The sequence below is a fragment of the Larus michahellis genome, chromosome 9, assembly GCF_964199755.1.
Source record: "Larus michahellis chromosome 9, bLarMic1.1, whole genome shotgun sequence".
In the NCBI taxonomy this organism is placed as follows: domain Eukaryota; kingdom Metazoa; phylum Chordata; class Aves; order Charadriiformes; family Laridae; genus Larus; species Larus michahellis.
This window is the reverse complement of record NC_133904.1, coordinates 32396860-32417943: the sequence shown is the minus strand read 5'-3', so window position 1 is coordinate 32417943 and position 21084 is coordinate 32396860. Positions and strand designations below refer to the sequence as shown.

At 54.4% G+C, this 21084-nt stretch overlaps 1 protein-coding gene across 2 annotated transcripts in view; it reads left to right on the top strand.

Annotated features, from left to right (window-relative positions):
• Positions 1-5622: 5622 nt before the first annotated feature.
• The window catches only part of PCDH19 (protocadherin 19), a 55832-nt gene continuing 40370 nt past the window's right edge, over positions 5623-21084 (top strand). Inside the window, exons 1-2 of one of the 2 annotated variants that reach the window (XM_074600301.1) lie at positions 5623-7900; positions 10902-11229. In XM_074600301.1, coding sequence (XP_074456402.1) covers positions 5760-7900; positions 10902-11229 — 2469 coding nt within the window. In that variant the 5' untranslated portion in view covers positions 5623-5759. The remainder of the gene's footprint in view (positions 7901-10901; positions 11230-21084) is intronic. The other variant, XM_074600302.1, reaches the window with a different exon arrangement.

Below are 21084 nucleotides of genomic sequence, written 5' to 3'. Positions count from 1 at the left end.
TGAGTGATAGGAGTTTATCGGATTCCTCAGAGTGATGCTGTCCTCTCTTTGGCACTTTAACCTCTCCTGTGGAAGGAGCGTGCCAGACAGTGCCCTCGCTAACAGCCAGGAAACCCTGCTGACTTGGGTGGAATTGCGGGAGCACAAATAAAGTGAGATTTCAGCTTAGAAAGACAGTTTTTTATAGTCTAAACACTCAATATTTTACAGCAGCAGTCCCTTATCTGCATTATGGGCAAACTGCTAACAGAGTTACAGGGACAGATGTCTGCAAGTCTCGCCGATGCTCGATAAAGTTTGGCTCTGAGAGGGCTGATGGCAGAGCTGGCCAGGCTCTCCTCGCTCCAAAACCTCTTGAAAGTGGACACACACCACACACACTGAATTCCCATATGATGGGGGCGGGGGGGGAAATAGTGTGTTTAATTCTAAACTGAATATTTTTCCTTATTTTTCCAATACCCCCCCCAAATATAAAATATTGTCTTTTTCTCCTTTTTAGGTCTTCACTTTCTCCACACACAGCAGATGTCTGATGGCTGAATGGTCTAGGGATTTTGCTCTGACTTTTCCTATTTCTTCATTTTGTTTTTCTATGCTACAGTGGTTTGTTTTTTTTTTTTCTACTTTGCTGTGATATCAGAAACAGTGCTGGGGGAAAACAAAAAAAAAGCACAAACCTAAACTGTAACTCCCGACACCCAGATGCTTTGAAAAGCTTTCAAGTTTTGCAGAACTGGAAAAGCAAAGAAAGGAAAAAATAAACCTACATCATTTATTTTACTTCACCTAGTAGCTAAAAGGAAAAGGTGCCAGAAAAGGGAAAAAACAACGCTTCAGAAATGTGGAATTAAAAGAAAGGTTCTGAAAAATTAAAAAGATAAAGTTCCTCTTTGATGTTTAAAACAAATTCCAAATTTTCAAATTATTTTGGATGTGTTTTCTCCAGTTCTGGAGAAATGGGGTGGTGGGGGAGCTGGATCTGAGCGCCTTTTCTACCCTGCTTGCTGTAGCAGAGGATGCGAGTGGTGGCTTGGGTACCACCAGCATCCCAGGGGCAGGGGACCAGCATCATCGTGGCATGGTACGAGCATCATCACGGCAGGGGACTGGCATCAGGGCAGGGTACCAGTGGGAAGCCTTTGCTCTAGAGGGAGGCAGGGTGTGCATCGAGCCCCCGCAGCCCGCCGGCCTCTGCAGCAGCGCATCCCAGGGGAGGCAGGGGTGCGAGCAGGAGCCGGGCAGGCAGGAGATGAGACCATCGCGCTGCCCTGTCTGCGGGCGACGGCTTTGCTGGCCTCATCCTGTGCTTGTCCTTTCCCCTCACCTGCTGCACAAGGAATGTTTAATAAGAAAACCCAGGCTTGACAGCCCGCTGACACTGTAGTTTTAAATATACATGTTTTAGATCCTGAGATTTACTTTTTGACAGGTACAAGAGAGACAGCTATAAATGCTGGGCTGGAAAGGAAAGTCATTCACATTAGCGCTCAAACAAAGGGCTGCAAACTGTGCCACTTGCTTTTAATTAAAAGCTTGCTTTATTTTACAGCTTGGGCAGAACCAGAACCAATATCTTTGTTATGTGCTACCTGTACCCATCAATGAGCCAGCAGAGTGACAGGCCATGGTGCCACCCTGTCACAACAGCTCCTCAGCAGCGAGCAACCAGGACCCCAGCCTGGTGCCGAAGGGCAGCAAGCTGGCACCGAAGGGGACGACGCAGCTCCCCGATGGCCGTGTGACTAGAGGCAGATGCTATAAAATGGGCTGCTGTCTTGCACGGGGAGCTCTCGCGTGGGATTTGGCCGAGGGGGACACAGGGACCACCATGCCACCCACCCCCTCCCTCCCTCCCAGCTAGGCCACCACGCACTGGTGCGGGGGGACATGGGCAGGCACGTCATGACGGGAGCGTTGGGCTTTGGATAAACTAATTGTGTTGCAAGGAACGGAGCGAAGCTTTTAGATTTCAGAGCCAACATGTGGCATCTTTATTAATGTGCCTACTTGAGTTCCCTGGGACGCGATGTTTTCTCCTCACCCTGGCCATCCATCTGAACTGATAATAGGACTATTAATCCATTTTGTTGACAGCACTCACAGACCTCCAGCGAGGCAGGAGATGGGGAGGGGTGGGGCTGCGAATTGATGCCAGTTTTGCTCTGAAGGGATCCCGTCACAGCCTCTGGCATACCGAGCGTTACCTGGGGGTGAAAGGATGGAGCACTAATCAAGGTTATAGGTGCCATGCAGCTGGCCAGCTGTGGCCTGGCTTCTCCTCGGCCACCTGGAGAGCGTCCTGCAGAAAGCCATTGGGATACGAGATGCTCTACAGAAGCCAAACCTGCAGGAGACCTTGTGCTCCAGGGCACGTCACACTCTGCAGGGACACTGACACTGGATTTATACACCATGGACCCATGCAGCAAGCCCGTGCCAGTCATTTAACCCCTGCCAATCCCCCTCTGTACCCACAGGGAGGGGAAATGTCTCTGATTTTAGGGCCTTTTCAGCCCTGCCCAGCTCCAAGGTGCCTGGCGCAGCATCCATCATGTCAGCGATTTCCTTTACAACAGCAGAAATACATATATGCAATATATATCTTTTATAGGTGTGATATATAAAGAAATATTTCAGTGGAAAAAGAGCTGGAAAATGAGGTGCGTCCCTGCCCAGCTCCGGCTCCTCCGCGCATCCCCTGCCAGTGGCTCATGCCAGGCGCCTTTATATTCAGACTGATCCTGTCTGGTTTTAAATATCTCGAGCCATGGAACTTTCTCCCTCCAGGGAACCACGTCGCAGCCTCATAATTTTCGCTGTCAGCAGAGGGGATTTTTTCCCCTGTGACATTCAACCTAAATGCTCCATTTCTTCATTTCCTGTCATCCCTTCTGGTGATGCCCCTTGTATTCCATTAAATAATTCCTCCCCTCCCTATTTACACCAACCAGATCTGTAAGGCTCTTAGTTTGTCTCCCTACGGCCAGCTCTTAGCCAAGCAATATATATATTTAAGCCTTTTAATCTTCCTTCAGAAATCAGTCTCTCCGTGCCTTTGATCATTTGCGTGGCTTCCCTCTGAACTGCCGCCAAGGCGTCTGTGCCGAGGGAGCCTCGTGCTCTGCTCTGGCCACACCTGAGCCTCCCAGCCACCTCCTTGGGACGCCAGCGCCTGATCCCTCCCTGCTGTCTCCTGGGGTCCCCTTCGCTGTCCCCCAAGCCCCAGGCCCTTTGCTGGGGTGCTGCTCTGGCTCCGGTTGCTGTGCTGCCAGCTTGGCTCGGCCATCGTTGCCCCTTCTGCCGTGGGCTTGGGCTTGTGTTTGCCTCCCAGCTGCGCTCACTTACGTTTGTCCAAGGCACAGCTCCTTTTGCTGCTTCCTGCCCGCGTTTCTAATCTCACTAGGCCCTTTTTGTGTTAATTTTCTACGCTTGCCGGAGCCCACAGCACCTCCCACTATAGCATCATCTGCCAAATTCATTAATGTGTAGTTTACTCCCTCTTTCCAGGTCATTAATGAGGGTATTAAATGAGAGCAGACCTAACCTAGATCCCTGCAGTACCCCATAAACACCTCCCCCTGTTTCTAATTACCCTTTGTTTATGATCCTTCAGCCAGGTTTTCAATCCACGTGGCACAGTTCAAGCCATCAGAATTAATTTTCCCAAGGAAGATTTCGCAAATTGGGAGGAGTGGGTTGGGGGGGAGCTGAGGGTTTGACCATCCCCACCCGCCACCTCCCCGCGTCCCACCCCCACTCCCCCCTGGGTCAAGGCTTCCCGGAGGGGGGACAAAACGCCTGGAAAAATGTTCTTCTCTGTGTTGGGTTGTGCTCCCGCTCCTCCGGGAGCAGGGGGACCCTGCGTCCCTCCCATGTCACCCCCGGAGGTGGAGGGGGCATCCCCTCGGGTGTCCTGGGGCAGGGTGTCCCGGAGGGAGTGTTGTCCCTGGAGGGGTGGTGTCCTGGGGGATGGTGTCCCCAGAGGAGGTGATATCCCGGGGAGTGATGTCCCTGGACGGATGTTTTCACGTGGGATGATGTCACGGGGGACGGTGTCCGTGGATGGATGTTGTCACGGGGGATGATGTCACGGCGGACGGTGTCCGTGAATGGACGATGTCCCGGGGAACAGCGTCTCTGAACGGATGGTGTCGCTGGGGGTGGTGTCCCTGGATGTCCGCGCTGTCCCGGGGGCCTGTGTCCCCGGTGGGGGTGGTGTCCCGGCCGCCCTCCGGGCCCGTCCAGCCGGGTGGCGGCCCGTGTCCGTGCCGTGCCGCCCGGGACGGGCCCGGGCAGTGCACCGTGGAGGCCCGCCCAGGGCCGGGCGTGTTCCCGGCCCCGCCGTGCGCGGTCCGGGCCGGTCCCCGCCGCTCCGCCTCCTCGCGGCGGCCGCTAGATGGCGCCCTTGTGCCTGGGAAGGCGCGGCGGGGCCCGACGGCGCGGCCGGGCTGGGGCCGGGAGGGGCTGGGGGACGGGGCCGCCGCTGCGCAGGGGGGGTCCCGGGCTGCGCCCCGCCGCCTGCCGGTGCCCACCGCTCCGACGGGGCCTGTGAGGCGGCAGCTCCGGCCGCGCATCCCCTCCCGCTGCCTTCCCCGCCGCCTTCCCCGCCGCGGCGCCGGCTCGCTGCTATCGACCGGCGGGCTCCCGGGGTGGTTTGCTGCAGGGACGCGCCGGCACCCGGCCCCTCTTTTTACCTCGGGGCTGGGGTCGGTGCGGGGAACGGCGTGTCTGAAGGTTTGCAACCGAAAAGCTCCGACCTGAGCACCGGAACGTCCCGCCGGCACCGGCCCGCAACCCTCCGGGGGTAGCACCGCCTCCGACCCCCCTCTAATTAGAGCCCGGGGAACGTTGAGTGCCGTACGCGGAGACCCGAGGTAAGACACCGGCACACGGGCAGCGGAAGCTTTATTTCGTTTTTAAGAGAAGACGGTACCGTGCTCCTTTCCCCTTTGCCGGGGCTGGAGCCGCCGGGGAGCGCGGGGGGGCCCTGCCGGCGGGGAGGGGTTCGGAGCAGCCGGAGCGCGGCGGGAAGGGACCGCGACTGAACGTGCTTGGGGGCGCTCAGCGCGGACCCAGGGGTCCTCCCCGGCCCGGCGCCGACGGAGGAACCGCCGGTGTTTGCGGCCACCGCAGCGGCCGCCATCTCCCGGGCACCGGGGCGGGCTCGGCGCCGAGAGGCAACAGGCTGCCGTGGCGGCGGAGGCTCCCCGCGCCCCTCCGCGCCGCTCCGCGCCCCGCTCCCGGCCGCGCCGCGCCGCGCCGCCGGCCCCGCCCCGGCCCCGCCCCGCCGGCCGGCGGCTCGGCTCGGCGCTCTCCCATTGGCTGCGGGGCGGTGCGCCGGCCCCGCCCCCGCCCGCCCATTGGACGCGGCGCGCCGTCGCCCGCCCCCGCACCGCCCGCCCCCGCGCCGCCCGCCGGCGCTCCGGACTGCGGGCAGTGGCGTGCGGCCGCCGCAGCGAGCGCCGGCGGGAGCGGGCTTGGCTCGGCACCGCTCGGCTCCGGCACCCCGCTCCCCATACGCCATGCCCGGAACAGCCGCCGCGCCGCCGGCTCGCAGCGCCTGAGCGGGCGGCGTCGGCGCGGGGGACCGCGGCTCCGGTGCCCGCACCACCACCACCACCACCCCCCCCCCCACACCACCCCCCGGCCGGCCGGCCCGCCCGCCCGCCGCTGGGGCAGCCCGGCGGGCGCTGCCCGCATGAGGGCGGCCGGCCGCTGAGGCGGGCGGCCGGCGGCCGTCGGGGGCGGTGGCGGCGATGGGGGCTCTCCCGGCGCTGCTGGGGGCCGCCTTGCTGTGGGCCGGCGCCGGGGCCCTCGTCAACCTGAAGTACTCGGTGGAGGAGGAGCAGCGGGCCGGCACGGTGATCGCCAACGTCGCCAAGGACGCCCGGGACGCCGGTTTCGTTCTGGACCCCCGTCAGCCCACTGCCTTCCGAGTGGTCTCCAACTCGGCCCCCCACCTGGTGGACATCAGCCCCGGGTCGGGGCTGCTGGTGACCAAGCAGAAGATCGACCGGGACCTGCTGTGCCGGCAGAGCCCCAAGTGCGTCATCTCGCTGGAGGTGATGTCCAGCTCCATGGAGATCTGCGTGATCAAGCTGGAGATCAAGGACCTCAATGACAATGCACCCAGCTTCCCCACCGACCAGATCGAGCTGGAGATCTCGGAGACGGCCAGCCCCGGCACCCGGGTGCCGCTGGAGAGTGCCTACGACCCAGACTCGGGCAGCTTTGGTGTGCAGAGCTATGAGATCACCCCCAACGACCTCTTTGGGCTGGAGACCAAGACGCGGGGCGATGGGTCCCGCTTTGCCGAGCTGGTGGTGGAGAAGAGCCTGGACCGCGAGACTCAGTCCCACTACAGCTATGTGATCACGGCGCTAGATGGTGGTGACCCGCCCAACTTTGGCACGGTGGAGCTCAGCATCCGCGTCATCGACTCCAATGACAACAACCCGCTCTTCGAGGAGCCGGCCTACACCGTCAGCGTGCCTGAAAACGCCCCACCGGGTACGCCGGTCATCCGCCTCAACGCCTCCGACCCGGACGAGGGCACCAATGGCCAGGTCCTCTACTCCTTCCACAGCTACGTTTCCGAGCGGGCCCGGGAGCTCTTCCAGATCGACCCCCAGAGTGGCCTCATCACGGTGAGCGGTGCCATCGACTACGAGGAGGGTCACGTCTATGAGCTGGATGTGCAGGCCAAGGACTTGGGGCCTAACTCCATCCCTGCCCATTGCAAAGTGACCATCAGCGTCCAGGATGCCAACGACAACCCGCCCCTCATCAACCTGCTCTCCGTCAACAGCGAGCTGGTGGAGGTGAGCGAGAACGCCCCCCCAGGGTACGTCATCGCCCTGGTGAGGGTCTCGGACCGTGACTCCGGGGCCAACGGGCGGGTGCAGTGCAAGCTCCTGGGCAACGTGCCTTTCCGCCTGCAGGAGTACGAGAGCTTCTCCACCATCCTGGTGGATGGCAGGCTGGACCGGGAGCAGAGGGACCAGTACAACCTCACCATCCAGGCCAAAGACAATGGTGTCCCCTCCCTGCAGGCCACCAAGTCTTTTACTGTCAAGATCACCGATGAGAATGATAACCATCCCCACTTCTCCAAGCCCTATTACCAGGTCATTGTGCAGGAGAACAACACCCCAGGGGCCTACCTCCTCTCAGTCTCGGCCAGGGACCCTGACCTGGGCCTCAATGGCAGTGTCTCCTACCAGATCGTGCCCTCCCAAGTCAGGGACATGCCTGTATTCACCTACGTCTCCATCAACCCCAACTCTGGAGATATCTATGCTTTGAGGTCCTTCAATCATGAACAGACGAAGGCCTTTGAGTTCAAGGTCTTGGCAAAAGACGGGGGTAATCCCTCTCTGCAGAGCAATGCCACTGTCAGGGTGATCGTCCTGGACGTCAATGACAACACCCCTGTGATCACAGCCCCACCGCTGGTCAATGGCACTGCGGAGGTGTACATCCCCAGGAACGCAGGGGTCGGCTACTTGGTGACAGTGGTCAAGGCAGACGACTACGACGAGGGTGAAAATGGCAGACTTTCCTATGAAATGGTGGAAGGAGACAGGGGATTTTTTGAGATAGACCAGGTCAATGGAGAGATAAGGACCACCAGAGCCTTTGGGGAGAACGCAAAGACAGCCTATGAGCTGATCGTGGTGGCTCACGACCATGGAAAAACATCTCTCTCGGCTTCTGCCTTGATTTTGATATACCTGTCTCCAGCCCTGGATGCCCAGGAGTCCATAGGATCTGTTAACCTCTCCTTGATTTTCATTATTGCCCTGGGGTCTATTGCAGCCATTCTTTTTGTCACCATGATCTTCGTGGCAGTCAAGTGCAAAAGGGATAACAAGGAAATCAGGACCTACAACTGCAGGTAAAGACATCTTTGTTTCTGTGCACCTGCCAGGTCTGCTTTGATTTTTGCCATCACACTTTTCCATTTGCTGCGCTGTACTTGGGGGGGGGGGGGGGGGGGGCGGGGATGTGGAGGGGTAGATTTGCTTTGGGGACAAAAGTGAGGTTCCCGTCCCTCTAAGCAAATTTCCTGCAAAGCTTTAAAAAAATTGCTCTCTGGGAGGAGAACAGAAATCTTTGCCGAGGAACAGATCGACTTAATTGTGCGGCTTGACAATCTGTTGCAGCATCCGTGATTTTATGCGCTCCGTTGCAGGAAAGGGGGGGGTAAAGAACAGTTTTCTAGCTGCCACAGCATGGTTCCCGTGGGCAGCCCCCCGTCCCTGGGCTCACGAAGCAGGGGGAAAAAGCCCCCCCAACCCACCGCAGCATCCCCTGGCATCCCTAAGCCCTCGCTCGCTGTTCAAAAGAGCTATTGTGCGCCCGACGCGGCCCCTCGCCACGGCCGACCATGGGGCCAACCGGAGAAAATAACGGCAAAAAACCCACCCGTTTTCCCCCCGGTTTCCCATTCCGGAGGCCAGCACGGCTGGTTGGGCTGGGAACGACTGGGGGCAAGGGAGGATTTTTGCAGGACTGCGTTATTTTTGCCCCGGTTGAATGTGTTCCGCGGGTCCGAAATGCCGGAGGGGAGGTCAGCCCCGTGCCTGGAGCCCCTGAAAGGCTGATAGGGAAAATCCAGTCCCCTGAATATGTAACAGCCAGGCGATTATTGTCTCTCTTTTACTATTCTCTGTGTTACACAAGTTAGGAGACAAATGCTAACCACACATGAATATCAATCAGATGCCATAAAAGAGCAGCTGCAATGCCTCATAAATGGTTTAATCCTGTTACTAGTGAAATAGCCATGACTTCTCCATTCCTTCGGCACCGAGTCGTTTCGGAGGGGAGGGATGGAAATTAATTTCGCTCTACCTTGGAAACGCATGCTGGCCCCCCGGCAATTCTGCGGCGCAGGGGGGGGATGTGCAGTCTTTAAAGTTTTATTTACGCAGAAATAATGCCGGAGAGTTGGGGGTTTACGCCCCGTTTTCACAGCCTAAAGTGCGTTTATAAGCTTTTTTTTTTTGCTCCATGGAGGAAAAATCATCTGCAAATAAAGGTCGGTCTGTGCTGTATTACGGGATGCCAGGCTCCAAGTGAAAGCTCATGCACCAGATTTCTTGCCAGCTCGGCCCGTTAAACGAGAACAGGACCTGAATGGATAAAAAAATCATGTCGTGGTGCCTCTAACAGCTTCACACATATGTATAAGCCCTGGGTTTACTGTGACGGCTTAGGGATTAATGAAGTGCAGTTTAATTAAATAATTGGTCAATAGAGAAAGGACAGCAAAATGAATGCCTGCAGGAAATAATTTGGCTCTGGCATTGCCAAACTTAAACATTTAGGTAAACAAAACAATTAAAGCTTCATCGAGCATTGTTAGACGAGGCAGCAGCGTATAGATTGTTGGCAGGACAGAAATCCCTGCCTTGCCCTGCTTTCTTTGCGTGCTCAGGGGGCTGCAGGGGCTGTTAGCGATGTGCAATCCGGGCAGGAGAAGTGGAGAAGCACCAGGTAGGCTTCAGCAGCGGCTGTGACCACGGGGCACTCTCTGCCTGCGCTGGGTGCCAGCCTCGAGGCTTTGCTTTCCGAGGTTCTTCACAGCAGCTGCCAGAGAGCCTTCGTAAAACGTGTTAATTTATGAGGCACGTCAGGTTATATGAGAGCTGTTCGACTTGGTGGCATTTTCATGCTCAGGCAATTAGCTTTCTGGAACAAGAATATGTGTCCAATATTTGCCTTTCTAGATAAACTGTATTATTTATTCATCCCATTATTTCTGTTGCAGCTATTGTTTTTTTTTTATTATTTTTTAATGCTGTTATCAAAACAAGAAGAGGAGCGAAATCCCGACTTTAAAAATGTGTATTTCTGACTGTGGGGAGCATGCGATGTGCTTCCCTGGGAAATACCGAGCTGCCCAACGCTGTGCATGCACAGATTCATCTGTAGGGCATCAGCTGGGGCTGTGTTGCTCCTTGTGGGAAGAGCCCAGCACACCCAGTTAATGCAAGGTGCAGTCACACTTGTCATTATTTGGTCGGGCGCCGGTTTACGATAACTTTTTTTCCGGTGGTGTTTTGCAGAAGGCATTCGAGGCACTTCGTCAGTTGATTCTTTTGGCAGGTGGGAAGCAAAGAGGGAAAGAAAGGCAGAGGAAAAACAAGCCTGCAGTAAAAAAAAAAAAAAAAGGTCAAAAAGGATCATTTCTCTTTGCAAAACACAGTTGTTGTTCTCCGATTTCTAGAAGGTGAAAGCATTTCCCAGCAGAAGGGGGTATGCGTGTCGGGGGGCGAGGGAAGGCTAGGATGCGGTTGGAGGAAAGATTTCGAGTTATCAGGTATTATCAGGAGACAGTCAAAACACCAGCAATTTGGATAAAGCATTAATAAACAAACAGCCTTTGGAGTTTGAGAGAATAGAGCTTGCCAGCTCGGACTGCTTCTGGGTCTGCTTTATTTACTGCTATGGAAAATGAAGTGGGGAAAAAAATCTGCTATTCATTTTGAATTTTCATTACAGGGACCAAATTAAATCACTTTTAAAATCCTTATTACGCATGGAAATGAATGCAGGTACCCTTTTCAGTTCAGGGATTTTAACATCTCCATTTTTCTCTTCTGCAGGCTGGACTTTACTCCTAGTAACTAAATATCAGCAATTATAAACACTAGAGAAAAACAGAGGCACTCTCCCTTCCCATTACTTTTCATATCTGACCCGAAAACATTATACATATGAAAATAAGCTAAAGACTGTGTCGTGCCACCAGACCCAGAACATGACGTAATGTGCATGACTAAGAAGCCTACACGGAGATGGGGGCCAAGCCCTCCAGGTTTCTGCATGTGTATTTAGCGGGGCAGGGTTCGGGATGCTCTCAGCTACTCATTTTCCTTCTGTCCCCTCAGAATCGCAGAATACTCCTACGGGCATCAAAAGAAATCAAGCAAGAAAAAGAAGATCAGCAAGAATGATATCCGCCTGGTACCACGGGACGTGGAGGAGACGGATAAAATGAATGTTGTGAGCTGCTCCTCTCTCACTTCATCCCTCAACTACTTCGATTACCACCAGCAGACCCTGCCGTTGGGCTGCCGCCGCTCTGAAAGCACCTTCCTCAATGTGGAGAGCCAGAACAACAGGAACGCCGGCTCCAACCACATTTACCATCACACCTTCACGGGGCAGAGCCCCCAGCAGCCTGACCTCATCATCAATGGGATGCCGCTGCCGGAGGTGAGCAGCCCTGCGCCCCACGGGCATCGGTCGCGGCTCTGCACGTGGACCGCGCGCGGCATGCGGGTCTGGTGGTGGAATTGCTGCTGAAACAGCGTGTTGAGCGAACAGACAAGGGCGTTTTCCATGCATTGGACACCCCCAGGGCGAGGGAGCGATGGAGGATGGGTTGAGGGGGGAGCGGCGGGCACCCCAGCTGGTGGGTTGTGGACCACTGGTGGTCGTGGGTGGATGGTTCACCCCCAGGCACTGCTGAGACCCCCAGAAGTGCCCAGGCAGGGATTGTGGCACTGCTGGGCCAGGTCTCCGTGCTGCCAGGAGGATGGACGTGGCGGTTTTGTGAGTGGATTTTGAGTGTGGTGATGCTCAAGGGAAGGGACACCCTCACAGGAGGTTTTTAAAAGGCTGTTGCAAGTGGTGTTGGTGGCTGTTGCTGTGGAGGCAGCGGGTTATGCTGGAGATGCTGGCAGCACGGGGTGCCCCGGTGTCACTGCCAGCACGGTGCTGTCCCCTTGTCACACACCAGCCAGCATAGGAGGGATGCACAGGACCTGCCGAAGGCAGGGAAAGGGGCCGCTCGGATCCATGCCATCCTCATCAGGTTCTTCTAATTCATCAGCTTTCCTGCACATCACAGACATCATTTAATGTTGCTTGTTTGTCTCTCTTTGAATTATTGTTTGGTATTAAGGAAAACAGTCAAAGGTTTGTCATGTTTCCTGCTTTGAACAGGATAACAAAGCTGAAGAAGCAGCTGAAATATTTATGGCTTGCTCAGTTTTGCGTTCAGTGTGCTGGTGTAAATGCAAAATGATGCTGCTGGAGACAGTGGAGCAGCTTCAGATTTATACTTCTTCTACGGCGAGCAGAGCCCGGCGCCCTGCCAGCCTCTGCAGGGCTGCTGGGGAGGACTGGTGCCGGTGGGCCTGATCCTGCAGCCTTCATGTTGGCAAAATGATGGTGTTTAACCTCCCCTAAGGCTACAGAACCAGCTCCCGAGAGGTCACATACCAGGGTCAGCCCAGTTTTGGGGTGCTCCCAGGCCACATGCCGGTTGCTCAACGCAGAGGTGCAGCTTTTAACAACCAGACAGTCGGGAGGGGGGTTTTTGGGATCTCTGTGACAGCTCGTGTGCTGAATTCTGCCCTGCTGGCCTTTCAAGCCTGTCCTGCCCTCGCCGGTGCAGGCGTTGCCTTTCCGAGGTTACCCACGGAGATGCTGCCGGGAGGCAACTTCTGCACGGGGGCACCAGTGCGGCCACCCGCATGTCTTTGTGAGGGTATGGCGGGGGCAACCGGGCCCGGGTCCCGAGAATTAAAGCTCCATTTAACTTCTGGTGTCGGTATAAAAGCTGTAATAGAGTTTCTTAGCAATAACTGAATGGGAATGACCTGGCTATAAGCACTCGTATATTCTACTTGCGTGTTTCCAGCCATAGAGTTGAGTGGGCTCCCAGATGCCCTTTTGGGGGGAGACAGGGACTTTTCATCTGAGTCTGGATAGGAACAGTTTGGGATAAGCCTGTCTCTGGTCAAATAAGGCAGAAAAGCAGCTACCGAAGCCTGTGCTTGGGCAGGCTAGGGTGGGAGACACCACCCGTCACATACTGGGGGATCGCCATCAAAGCTCAGATCTGCCTGTGCTCTTCACTGAGTACCAGCTGGGGCTCAGGGTGCACAGCCGCCTGAGGGGCACATCGCAAGGTTGTGAGTGACCAAAGCTGTGGGGATGCCGGGGACAACAGAATTCCTGCTTTCCTGGGGCGGTGTCCTTTGGAGAAGGGTCTGGAGCGCATCTTTGGCTAGTGCCTTGCTAAGGGCAGGGAGCCGTGGAACACCCTGTCAGCCCATGATTCACTGCCGCAGACAAAATTCAGTCATAAAATCCATCAGACGTTGGCATTAGCTAGAAGTGCGCGCGGGCAGCGGGAGGTCTGCGATGCCGGAGGGGAGGAAAGGACCGCTGGGAACACCCCAGTTCAGCCGATAAAGTTAACAGGCAGCTGCAGGCAGTGCTGCCCACATTCTCACATCTGCAGTTAGCCTGGGTCTTGTGCGATGGGATCTCCAAAGACCCCCACCGCCTTGTGGACCCTCACGTGAGGGAGCCGGGACACTTGTTGCTGTTCCCTGTGCCTCATTGTTGCTTCCCCCCGTGCCTTCTCCCCTCGCCCCATTTCCCCATCGCTCATGCGGGTGGGATGCACTGGTACCTCACCTGGAGAAATAACTTTGTCTCATGTAACGAGAGCATGTCCTTGGCAGGCGTCTGCTCGCTCCCCGAGGATGCTTTTGGACAAAAGGGCGGGGCCAGGGCATGGGGAGGAGAAATCCTGACTGGAAGCTGCTTGGAAGTTTGGTTTAGGGTTGGAACTTTTCTGTTTTTTGGCAGAGAGCCTCTGTCTTAAGCTTCCAGCTGTTGCAAGGGAAGTTATCCTGTTGGTGGGGTGGGTTCTATGGGCTTCTAAAAAATCCAGGTGACCCCTGAGGGTGAGGAGGCTCAGTGGTGACCAGAGTGACAGCCCTGTCCCAGTGCGCAGGGTGACATGGGAATTCCAGAAAAGATGCTTCCACGGAGGAGCATCGCAGCCTGGTACCCACTGTAGCCCGTCGCTGCCTTAGCAGGTGTTGTGGCGTGATGTTATCCATATGAAGTGTGCTATTAGTACGTCTCCAGGTGATGGTGATTTAATAAATTAAATTCCTGCCCAAGCCTGGAGTTTCCAGAGCCAAACCGTTCCCTGCAGTGCATCCAGCGGGACTTTGTCTGGGCTGGTTTGAATCGCCTCCAGTGACGAGGCTGCCAGCGTTTTCCCCTGGGATCCTTTACGAGGTGTCAGCATTGGGGAGATAGCGCTGCTGCTCCACCTGGCAAGTCACTTTTCCTGATGGCAAGGCAAAGCGTTGGTTGATAAAAGACAAAATATGCAGGTAAACGTGTCGCTGGCGGTGTCACTTAGCATATAGTGGTCATGGCCGGGAGTAAGCGATTGCCTCTGCAGACGCGTGCTGTCCTAGCGGCGGTGGGTTTGCAATGGAGCTGGTCTTTAATGTGAGGCTCGTTTACTTTAACAGCCAGGAACCTTGAAATAAAAGTCCCCAAGGATGGGTTGTTTGTGGAGCTTCAGGAGCCGTTTCCTCCTCCTCGGTAGGAGCGGTGGCAGGTCTCGGAGCTGGCCGTGCTGTGGGTTGGCTGGTGCTCCCCACCTCTCCCCGCCAATCCAGAAAGGATTAACCGGTAGTGCCTGCGGCGCTCTGAGGATGCAAAAAAAGTTTGAGACGACCCTTGGTAAGCTTTTCCCTTTGGTCTCAGCTGCTGGCTCTGCTTGTGTCGGGGCACAGCTGCTAAGAGAGCATCGGGGGGGAGGCAGGTTCTGGTGGTCCCTTGGGTGCTGGGGTACCGCTCGGGGACCCCTTCCCGCAGCCTTTTGGCATCCTCATGGCTGCAGGTAGCGATGGCAAAAAGCAAGCGGCTGTGGTGAGCGTGGCTGGCAGCGGGAGGCTTGGCCCGCGTGAGTATTTCGGCGTGTTTTGCAAAGGGGGAGCGTGGGACATGTTGGAGCTGCGAGGGCATTGCCGGTCAGAGGCCTCCCCGCTGCCCAGGGCTTTTCTTTTCCTCCCCGCTGAGCCGGAGGAGAAGTCAGCTTTGAAACCCAAAGGGCTTCTTGTCAGGTTTTGCGTGTATGTTGCTGGGAGTTGTAGCAGGGGATGAAAAATCCAAATTAATCGCCGCCGTTAGGCAGCCTCCTTGATAAAAATGCGTGTTGCATTGGGGTGGTGTGGAACGCGGCCCGAACGCCGGGCCTTTTAGGATCCCCGGGACACGACTTGCATGTAGAGCAGCCACCCTTGGGTAACACTTACATGCCTGGGGTTTTCATCTTCATGGTTTTAACAGAAAACGGACGGGAGCGGAATGGCTGCACTGGTGTTTCAGAGGCTGTTTTACATCCCAAATCTGTGCCGCTTTGGGAGTCGGTGCCGCAGTGTGGTGTGCTGTGCCGGGACGGGGCGCAGCCCCCGCGGCACGGCGGCTTGTTTTGCTCCTCCATCTTGCCCAAGGCCATGGCGGTGGCTGGTCCCCGGCAGGAAAGAGGTGAGAAATGGCAGCGGGTGAGCCTTGTTTGAGAGGTTTGAACCTCCAAATGTGGAATTCATGTGGAGGTTCAGGACTGACCGTCCTCTGGGGGTGCGGGATGGCCCCGGGGTGGCGGGGAAGGGAGGCGGCAGCGCTGCCAGCAGGCCGTGAGCAGGGTGCGGATCGGGCCTGGCCTTGCTTTGGTGGGTCCCCATGGAGAAGGTCAAGGCAGAGCAGTCAGTGATCCACCAGGACTCCATTCCTCTGGGGACCTCCCAGACCAGGCGCCAGGACGGGGTTGGGGGGGTGGGGGCGGGTTATGGCGATCCGCCGCCTCCTGAGCTGGTGGCCACCATCAGTAAGATGGGGAATTACTGGTTTTAGTGATAATCCTGCTCTAATCCCCCAACCTTGATACACTCCGTCGTAATCCTCACTCACACTGATTTTGTTTGGGCTCCTCGCGGCAGCAGGGATTATTTGGAGCGAGCACCAGTTGCAGGATAAGGCCCCGGTGGTTTCAGATATGCTTTTTACTACCTGGAAAGCGTTCTCCTCACTGTAGGAAATGGTTTTCTAAGCACAATAGAGCAATTTTCGTTTCAGGCGGCACCGGCAGTTTTTTTTTTTTGCTCTGGCTATCTGGTGGTGTTAACTAAAGCACATTTCTACAACACACAAAGATTTTTGTTTTGTAAGAAATGAAATCAGCGTGTCTGTTCCTCTTTCTCTGTCGTTTCTCTACTTGTCAATTCTTTCTTCCCCTCCAGCTTATCCTCCTCTTCTCCGCTAGCCTTAAAAAGCCCCCAAAGTGTCTGTTATAATCACATTTTGTGTGTTACAACCAGAATGAATGTACTCACTTTAATATGCTGGGTTTGAGGAAATCAGTTTCTGTCTGGTATAACAGACAATTTGTTATAAACCATGCCATTTAGAAGTGGAGGACCTTGCTTTAGTGTAATGCTGGGGAAACGTCATGATACATAATTGGAAGGGATTTGGCTTGCTTCTGACTAATACTGTGTATAAAGCAGGCGGGGAGGGGGAAGGAGATAATTTCCAACACGGAGAAAGTTTGCAGCGCTGAGACATGCCAGGCTGTTGAAAAAAGGCTTATTTTCAGCTGAGATAATAATTAAAGCATTATCAGTGATGCTGTTGGACTAGTCGGAAGGCTGGCTTTGCAGCGAGCGTGCGTTGCCAGTCTTGTTTTCTCCTTGGGAGGTCACTGTAACTCAGCACTTTTTGGTGCCTGTGATGCGCACCGGGCTTGGTGAGCGCAGGGCTCCCCGTTAGTGCCTCTGCATCCCTCCCCGGGAGCCGGCAGCAGCCTTTCTTCTCCCGGAGCCCACCGAAGAGGAGGGATGCTCCCAGTTGTAGGTGATGCCCTGCCTTGGGAAAGCGGTCCCTGCCTGGGCACCCTGGATTAGCACCTGCGGCGTGGGAACCCCAAAATTCCCCGGGTGCGCTCCCTGCTCACTCCAAATCTGCCCCGAAATCACAACTCCTGGCAAATCCCTCAGCTTCACTACTCCCCAAGGGTTTTGTGTATCGCTGCACGTTCCCTGACCCCTCCGAGCGTCCGAGGCTGACATTATGGAAATCAGCAGCTTTTTATTCCATTGCGAGGTCAGCCTGACCAAATTATACGTCTCCTAATGTAATCGCTCCAAGCTCTCCATTTGGAAAAATTCATTTGAATACCTTGCAACAGAGATAAATACGCCGGCTCCCATTCATGTTTAACCACATCTCTCGCTGATGGCCACGCTCGCTGCACTGTGTCTTAGGCCAGCCTGGAATTCAGCACGCTTTGGCTTTTGGCTGGGTGGTACGAGGCTGCGACCCCATCCCGGCACTCTTTTGAGTTTTCCTGTGGTTTTCCAGCCCGCAGCGGGGTCCCGGCTGGCTGGGACCACAGGGGTTTACTGCGAGGGCCTGTGGAGGAATTAGGGCCAGTTTGTGGCATGTGGTGGCAGTAGGCAAGCTGTATTTACCATAAAAACCCTCTCCTTTGATGGCAAGACCTATATATAATGATATAATGATTATATCATTATATATTACATACTGTATGTTATATATTGTATATTTTCTCTTATACACTATATGCTATATAATATACAGGATGTACTTATAAGCATATAAAAAGTATGTAGAGAATTATTATATATTGTACTTAATTACGTAACTAAGGATATAATATGTCATATAACTATATAGTTATAATTCGGTTTCATGCGATTGGTTTGGGGTTTAGGGTCCATCTTTACTGAAAATAGAGAGGCTTGTCTTGTTTTCCTTTTAGTAAATTTGAATTTCTGATGCATAATTCTAATGCATCTCTTACTTGTTGAGTCTATAAAAAAAAAGCTCCTGCGACTATATTTACATGGCAGATAAGATTTTTCCCTTAAATTAGGAAAGATTTATAGTAAGGTTTTTTTTAAATTACACCAAAAGGGTGGTCTTGCACGCTATTTATGGCTTTTCTTGTAGTAGTTTCCAAATCAGCTCCTGCTGTATTGAGCGATTTGAACTCTGTGGTTTCTCCCTGTCATTTGCTTTGCATAAAGCAGACGCCGCATGCAAAGGCAGCGTTGAGGCCAAGCTTGTGTTGCCTTTGAATAACCTTATGTGCATCTGCTGGGCTCCTTGGAAGAGTCGTATTTCCCAGCTGCTGTCTCCTGAGGTCCCTCCTGAGGGCTTTGAGCCAGAGAAGCTGCTCAGACAGGTGCCCCCCCAGGTCCTGCCCTCACCAAGGATGCCCTGCCTGGGTTTTCCCTAAATTCCCATCATCCGGAAAGGGCAGCGTCTGCCTGTCCTTCATCCCCTGCCTGTCTCCATCCTTCAGCTCTGCCTGCAGGCTCTCTGGCCAGGAGCCCCCCATCCCTCCGGGCACACCTCTCCTCTTGCCCCCTGGCAGCAGCTCCCGCTCTCCTGGGAGGGCTCAGATGGGGGCGACCCCCCTGTTCCCCCTTCCCTGCCCACCTGCCTGCGGGGCTGGGCATGGCCCCGCTTCAGCAAATGATTAGATATTGTTCCCAGTAGAGGCTATAGTTGAGTTCCAATCATTTTCTGTTAATTAAAATACAGGATGGTCTTATTTGTAGCATAAATAGTTGTAATCTGTGTACTTATAAGTGTAATTATAATTTAAATTAGAGCGTGCTCTGAATTGGCGATGGATAGGGTGTTCTGCAGGCAGTGCTACCCTCGCCGGGCTGTCCCCTGGTGTCCCCTGTGGTCCCAGTCCCCACCATCCCCAGGAGAGCATCTCCCTCGGCTCAGCAAAGGGACACTGAGGCTGTTGGTGGCTCCTGATTTCTCTGTGGCTGCTGGGGCAGAACCCGTGATACCCGTTGGAGGATTTACCGGAGAAGAGACCACAGCATCATTGCTTCAGTGCCGCCTTCTAGTTTCTAGTCTAAATTTGGAAGGAAGTAATGGCTTATGTCAGCCAGATAAGTGATTAGTACTTATCGGCGACGCGGCTCCCTGTTTAACACGGAATTACGGTGAGTTCTCCTTAGGCTGGGGAAAGCTTGAGCGTGGCGGCCGCTGGTGCTGCAGCGGCCAGATGCCCATGGCTGGTGTTGCAGCTCATGCACCCTCTGATGGCAACCCTTGGCACACGGCAGGTAGCCCCAGCTGTGGCTTCTCCTTGCACCCGGTGCGTCTTGTAGGTCTGTGATAAAGAGCGAAGGTCTGCGTGCGTCAGAGCTGTCTGGATGAGGTCCTCCTCACGATGCCCTCTTGGCCTCTGGAGATCTGGACATGAATCCTTTGTGGTTTTCACGGGGATCTGGAGCTTGTCGGATTAGACCATCTTTTGTAACGGCAGGTGTATGCCACAGGGCAGGTTTTCAAATTCCCGTGTTGGTGGATTGCATTAACCCATCCTAAGTCAGGTATGTAAAATTCCATTAAGGGAGAACCCTCTGGCATTTTCTCACCCGTGCTCGAGCTCTGCAGGCTATGCTAATGCAGTGCGTTTGCTCATCTATTAGGAGGATGATGGCTTTAAAATAATAACATTTATCTTTGGCAGCGGACCTACAATAGTGCACGCTGAGTACAATTTTGTGAAAGGCTCTGCAGATGTTGCCTCATTCAATCTGGGTCAAAAAGAGTGCTTAGAATCATAAAGGTTAGAAAGAGATCAAATAATTCGGCGGTTTTATTGCTGAATAATGTACTTGGAAAATATCATTCACCATTATTAGACTAAGTGAGTACAGAAAACACAGGACTCAATAGTCATTTCTCAGTATTGGCTGATTTTACTGTTTTTATAATGTAGCTAAATTCCCTGTTATTGATTCTAGCATCGATTATCGATCTGGAAATGTAAATATATGTGCTGGTGGGAGCACACAGAGTTGGACAATTAGGGAATTAGGCTTCCGCCCCTTCCCGCAGCGCCTGGCAGTGGGCAGCACACCCACGGGGCACACTTGTGGGGAACTGTCAGGGTTTTGGGAGATGAAGAAATGGGAAAGCACCCATTTTATGCCTGTTCTTTTCCATGCTGGTGTAAACTCGGTCAGGCAAACCCAGATGGGCTGGGATGCCGGCAGCAGGATGGGGACTCGGTGCCCGCCCCTGCGACTCCCGTCACCTGCTCCCTCCTGGACTTTTCATATTCAGATTCACATCTGGATGCTCTGGCAGGGACCCAGCTTCAGTGACATTTGGTAATCAAATCCACACGGCTGTTGGCTTAGAAACAGCATCCAGACCTGTCTGCCCGGTGAAATGCTTTTCCAGACGTTTGCAAGCAGTTCCTCTGCTTTTTTGTTCAGCTCCCGCCGTGGCTGTGTCCCCTGTTTGAGGGGAAACACTGCGCTTGGGCTGAGATCCTTCCTTCTACGTCAATTAATGGCAGGGGTTGGGTTAGTGAGAGACCAAAGCCCTGGTCCCATGCGCGCTCTGCATCTCGTGGTGAGCCCATGGACCAGAGCCAGCAGCATTGCTGTGGGAGCCCCGGTCTCCCACCGGGCTGGGGCTTGCTCAGCTGCCCGCTGGATTCCTTTGTTTGGAAGGAAAAAAAAAAAAAATAAAAAGAAAAGATGAATTTTAGAATATGTTCATCTCTTGTTCTCTGCACTTGGTTGTTGTCAGCATTAATATGCCATTAACACATGCTCATTAGGAGGAGAATGATTATACCCTGCAGAATATGGGGGAAACCTTCATTAGGCACTAACATATTGAACTGAGCGGCAAACTTCACTTGGGAAAACTGGGGAAGGTTCTGCTTAGCATCAGGTTTCCCTAATTTCTCCCCGTTGGTCTGATAAAAGCACCTTGTCTTCTGTAGCACGTGCTTTTGGCCAGGGCTGCGGGTGATGCGTGGGCGAGCCTGGGCTCGGGCTCCATCCCTAAAATACTTCTCGGGACCTCAAATCTTTCTTCATCCTCAAATCCATCTTCTTCAGATCGAGGATGTCCTCATCAGAGCTTATTTTGGCACGCAAAGAGGACGCAAGCCCGTGTCCCCCCTGCGAGGGCTGTACTGGCTCCTCAGGCTGAAAGGCGATGAAATCTCCGCAGAGCTGGGAGATGCTCCGGGAACAGATTTGTTGAGAAAGGAGGTGTCATTTCTACATCCTCGCTTTTCACACTTTAACGACATTTTTTAAGCGTTCATCTGGCCTTGCTGCCTCCAGTCTGAAGCCATAACCTGCCATGTGTGACAGGGCAATTGCTCGCCCCGGTAATGATTACAACAGAGCCCGGCGTTGCTCCCTTGTTTGCTTGGCGCGTGGCAGC